Source organism: Hermetia illucens, chromosome 4 (assembly GCF_905115235.1).
Source record: "Hermetia illucens chromosome 4, iHerIll2.2.curated.20191125, whole genome shotgun sequence".
Lineage (NCBI taxonomy): Eukaryota > Metazoa > Arthropoda > Insecta > Diptera > Stratiomyidae > Hermetia > Hermetia illucens.
The window spans coordinates 121,814,676-121,820,675 of NC_051852.1; the positions used below are offsets into that span (position 1 = coordinate 121,814,676).

The 6,000-nt window shown below is 39.4% G+C and overlaps 1 protein-coding gene across 2 annotated transcripts in view; it reads right to left on the reverse strand.

Annotated features, from left to right (window-relative positions):
• The window catches only part of LOC119656266 (tubulin beta-3 chain), a 90,724-nt gene extending 87,171 nt beyond the window's left edge, over positions 1–3,553 (reverse strand). Inside the window, exons 1-2 of one of the 2 annotated variants that reach the window (XM_038062689.1) lie at positions 3,095–3,553; positions 2,902–3,019 (exon numbers count right to left, since the gene is read on the reverse strand). In XM_038062689.1, the coding sequence (XP_037918617.1) occupies positions 2,902–2,958 (57 nt within the window). In that variant the 5' untranslated portion in view covers positions 2,959–3,019; positions 3,095–3,553. Of the gene's footprint in view, positions 1–2,901 lie in introns of both variants that reach the window. The other variant, XM_038062688.1, reaches the window with a different exon arrangement.
• Between the last annotated feature and the right edge of the window lie 2,447 nt (positions 3,554–6,000).

Here is a 6,000-nt window from a genome sequence, read left to right on the forward strand (position 1 = left end):
AATAGAACACTCCAGGTTGTTCATGGGGGATATGAATCCAAACAATGAAAGGTCTCTCTGAACATGATCAAGAAGAGCCTCCGGATTAATAGTGGGAATACTCACTTTTCATTGCCGTCTAAACTATCACCTGGGGAAGCTAGGGATATCTAACGACACCATATGAAGATTCTGTGAGGAGAGTAACGAAACTTAAACACATGATCTGGGATAGTGCCCGGCATTTGTGCAAAGTAGATTGAGGCACCTGGGAGGATACTTCATATCAATTGCCAAGTTAAAATAATTAAAAGTAGGAAATATATTGAAAATCCTGTCAGTTATAATCTGCTTGACATACTATAGTTAAGCACACTATAACCAGTACAGGCACAATAGTTCTTCTAGGACGCAGTGCAACTTCCCTTGACAGGGTTATTATTATACGTAGCAATTGAAAAACGAGTGGAACGACAAACTTGATACAAACATGAAATTTACGAAGTGTTTAGCAACCCACCAGCATCTATCTGGACCGCCTCGCAACCTAAATCGATTGACCGTGTAGAATGAGTGTAAGTGGATCGAAACCCAAGGAAGCCTACCACAGGAAAATATGTGGAAAAGGTAGGACAGCTCAAACGGCAGCAATAGCAAATAATTTCCAAGTTGTCCAAATTAGAGGGCGATATAGATGGAGCTGTGTGACCAAGGATCGATGGGTTGTAGTGCAGTAACATCACCAATTACCTCGCAAACCCAAACTCGTATCTATTTCTTTCCCATCATGTTTTAATGTAATCGATTCAAGTCACTGGATAAGGTCCATAGAATAAACTCAAACTTTTTTCTGAAAATGGCTGTATTACAAAAATTAAGCGAATTAGATTTTCCCCCATTTTTAACCCAAGTATTGTAACAAACTGTAGTAGCGAAAGGTAACTAAGTATGTATTCCCAGCTATTAAATTCCGATGGCTACTCTATCATTATCTCCATTGCAGACGAAAATAATTATACATATTTAAGGTGTGTTAGCTTCAGGGTACATGCTTGTACTTCTTATGGGTATTTGAGTATATTTATGTATTCCCCTGTTTTTCTGGTGTGACATTTTTATAAAAAAAAAAGTATTTGACCGAAGATTGGCATGACAAGATCTCAACTGGAAACAGTGCTAACATGAAATTTGCACACATGAACAAAGCAAGAAATTATAAATATATCATCAAAGAGCATGCAAAGTTTTTATCCACTTTAGACCCCTTCAAAGATAAAGATGAACTTCGAGCACATTTTAGCGGATTAACGTTCCGAAAAAAATCTAAAAAGAGCGGTGGCAATCATGTGTGTGATGACTGAACTTAAGATGAAGTCATGATGAATCAATTAACCCCATGAGCTGGGATGAACATGAGATATTTAATGTACATAATATACATACTCTATATTTGTTTCAGAAAGGCACCCTGCCTTCAATACATATGATACACACCATATCGGACTTAAGATCTTTGTTATCCCACATTGAGAGGAAACTCATGGATTCCATTTTCAGTGCACAAAATTGATATCTTCCTGACTCATCCACATTCCAGACCAGTGAAGGAACTTACAGTATTTTTACGCAAAAGCAAATATTCCATGCAGCTCAATATCATTTTTAATTGAAACCCCACAAATACAGGACGTCCTCTTGAAGGGATATCATATTACCAGGAACCAGACAAGAGTAAGGCTAAGCATATGCCATATGTTCAACCCTTGCCAATTTGGTATTGCATTACATGAAAGGATATTATGGATGGATATATATGAATACAGTATCTACAGCATATTGCTACAGAGTTTCTTGCCCACGTGGTTGGAAACTGCTCACCATAAAAAAGGAAGGCCAGTATCCCAGTGACAGCCGCCTTTCGAAATAGGAATAACATCGAAATACGATGTTTTGAAGTCATCATGATTTATAAATTAAAATTTATTGATACCATGATAGTTTTGATCCACCAGGCAGGCTTTTAGTTGCACCAATAAAAAATGAAAATGTATCTAAAATGAACGGATACTTTCAACACAAAAATTATAATTTGCAAGAGAAAAATGCATAGAGACTTTATTTGATGGAAAAAATTGTTTTTTATAATTACTATTTAAAAAAAAATTGATAAGATAGATGGTCTGAAGGGATCATAAAAACCAAATAAATATAATTTAGGAAAATCTCACCAATATCCTTTTTAATTGATTTTATTTATAAAGAAGAAAGGATCCCTATTTGCTTTATAAGCACAAACTTATAATGATTAATTCACTAATCTTCAGGGTAAAATCCTTCTTTCCAAATTGCTTTGCATGGGGACCTGTAATTGATCCCATCCCTGTAAATATTTATGAAAACCCTGAAAATATTGAGGATATCCCTAATGTGATTCGAAAATTCAATTATATAGCCCAAAATGACCCTCTTGTTCCTTGTAATCCCGAAATCAATGTAAGGAAATTTTATACGTATGAAAATGGGGAGCAATTTAGCAAAAACACGTGGTAAGGAAACATGAAACTATCCATTAATATAGATTATAAATTCCACAAATAAATCCAAAAGATACTTTAAACACATATTGAAATGCACCGATACTATCACATCCGAAAAATTAAAATTTTAATTTCCCAGGCTATAAATTTTCACCTTATCCCTTTAAATAGAAGTACATTTTAGTAGAATTCCTGTGCACATGTACATATTTTCCCAATATGATCCGTATTAACATCCATCTGAAACCAACCATCCCTTTACTTCCTGATATTGAGAAAAGAACCATTCCCACACCGCACACTATATAAAACATGAAAATCCGGAAAGATTCTCGCTATTCACTTAAGATATACATTAATATCGATAAATTGAAAATCCTCTTACCTTAGCACCAATCTGGTTACCGCATTGGCCGGCTTGCAAGTGAACGATTTCCCTCATTTTAATAAATTTGTTTTAAGATACAACGGTAAGAAATTTACGAAACAAGTCAGATGGCTGACTGAAAGTTTTAATCACAATTTAAAAGTTTAATTAAATTTGCACAAATTTAATTGAGAATTCCAAAAAAAATTACTTTTTAGTTTTCGCAAGTATCAATTAAATTAACAGGCACGATAAACTCAACACTGCTTTTCAACGGGAACAAGAAAAGATACTTTTCCTTATAGCGCACTCTTTAAAATTGACCGGGCACTTTCTCAACGAGTTCTTTTGATTATTTCTTATTTAAAAATCAAGTCTCCGTCGTGGTCGTGTGTGAATCAGAGGAAGGCTGATAATAATTTGTTGGTCTGGTCGACTTGATAAGACCCTGTACCCTGGAGTGGTTTTAAGACGTTGACTGCCTCTGTGCAACGATGACGAAAATGACTGTGCGATGATTCTATTTGCGTACTTTGTGTGGGCACCACTCAGTTCGGAGTTCAATTTCTTACTGGCATGAACAACTGATTTTACATGAAATAAATCACCTTCTCAGCCGGGCCTGGAGTTCCTTCAAGAAGTCTGTCTGGCACTGGCCTTTTCTTACTGCCGGCAAACGGAATGCACTAAATATACTACACACATGTAGAGTATCTACGTAGCGAAAAAAAATCATGGACTTCTTTTCGCCGGGTTTAGTGCATTCTACACACTCTGCTCGAATTTGGATTTTTAAAGACTCAAAGCCGTAACGTATCTTTGAGGCGTTAAAGGTGTATCTATACGAGGGGTTCTCGCACATGAGCAACATTGTTGAGGGAAACGAATCCAAACAATGCAAGAAGTCAGATGGTTCATAGTTCGCTGTCTTTGAGCTGATAGGGACCGCTCTGCTTTGCTATGCTCAAACGTGCACAAACATGTTGTTTGGTTCCATCCTATAAGGCCGTCTAATTTTTGGTTCAAATATTCAACCATATAAAATGTAGCGTCAAAAGGCTCCTCAGCCAAACCCAAATTCAAGTTAAAAGTTTCTGTAAAATTCAAAATTTTACCATGAAATAAAATTCAGTAAAATAAATATTAGAAAATAATGGTTGGGGTGGCCAGAAGGTAATATATGTCCCCGGGCGAAACGTGAATTGGTACCCACGATGGAGCATAAAAACTGGGAAACGTCTACTGGACCAACACCAACAGCTCTACTGCTGAACCCTATCTCCACCTCCATGTGGTGACCGCTGGGAGCTCTTTCAGCTCAGGTAGGGCTGACAACCCTTCACGGAAGAAAACTTGTTATGAAGCCACGGAAGGAGCCTCGAACTAGACTGACAATACAACGACGAACCCGGCAACTTAAACCGAATAACGATTTCCACATTTTTTCATGGAATGTGCGCTCCCTAAACCGAGAAAGAGCAGCTAGTCGACACCCTGTCCCAATTTAGTGCTGATGTAACAACATTGCAAGAGATGCATTGGGCAAGCACCAGTTTACTGGAGAAGAGCCATTGCACCATATATTATATTGGCCATCCAGTAAATCATGCGTTCGAAGTAAGTTTCTTAGTCAGTCAAAAAATGAAACCTGCTGTTATCGGCTTTCAAAATATAAGCGAACGCCTATGCACTCTACGCTTCCGACGCAAATTCAGAAATATAAGCCTCATTATCGTTCACGCCCTAACAGAGGAGACTGCAAAGTCGGAGAGAGATAAAGAGATACCGTCTACGAGGCAATAGAACGAACCCTCGAAGTCTCAAAATCATACTTGGAAATTTTAACAGTCAACAGTTGGCGCCATAGCTTACATCAAAATACAAATTACAACGGACTGCGATTTCTGCAGCGTCACACGCAATAACCACGTGTTGATAGGGGGCCAATATAGACTCAGATCACTATCTCGTTGGCATGGTGCCCCGGGCACGAATAACAACACCACCGAGAATTCCCTCTGACAATCAGGTGGGAGTTGACCACAACATCTATAAGGGGGAAATGGACGCCGCAATAACCGCAGTCACCAGAGATCCTGGAGATGAAGCATCAACAAATGATCTTCACAATCCCCTGAAGAACGTTATCATAAATATGGCGACAAACATACTTGGCCCTAGCTGCAAAAAGAGTAGGAATGGCTGGTATGACGATGAATCTAAGCTAGCAACGGAACGGAAGAAAGCTGCATACCGAGTAATGCTGCATTCTCAAAGAACGCGGGCACTCGCAGAGACTTATCACGAACTCCGTCGAGCGGAGAAGCAACTTCACAGACGGAAAAGGAAGCCTCAGAGAACCAACAAATTTGTGAACTAGAAAAATTCAGGGAGCAACCATACCAGGCGAGGAACGGGGAGGGAGGCCAGGGAATCAATGCCTGACGACTGGTAACGAGGCATTATCTGTCTCATACATAAAAAGGGAGATATCACGCTAGAGATTACCATCCATACCATAGGGGGTACCATCTATAAGATATTCTTCGCTATCTTGATAGATCGGATAGCACCATATGCCCCAAGAATCTTTGGCACATACCAAAGAGGCTTCACTCCAGTCAAATCAGCAACAAATCAGATGTTCTCTGTGCCACAAGCGATGGAAAAACTGTTGAAATATGGACATCAGTTGCACAATCTCTTCATCGACTTTAGGACCGCCTATGATCGTATAGCCAGGGTAAAACTGTACACGGACATGAGAGAATTCGGTATCCCGACGAAATTGATAAGACTAACTAGGCTGACCCTGACCAATGTGCGAAGCCAGATAAAAGCAGCAGGATCACTCTCAAGACCATTCGACATCAACAACGGTCTACGGCAAGGGGATGCTCGATCATGCGTCCTCTTTAACCTGGCCCTCGAGAAAGTGATCCGTGATGCTGAGGTAAATGCGAGGGGAACGATCCTCTTTAAGTCCACCCAACTGCTGACCTATGCTGACGATATCTACATCACGGGAACACAACCGGAGACGTACAAACTGCCTTCATCCAGATCGAGCAGGTGGCAACTGTCGCGAGATCTTGGGCTGCACATCAATGAAGGCAA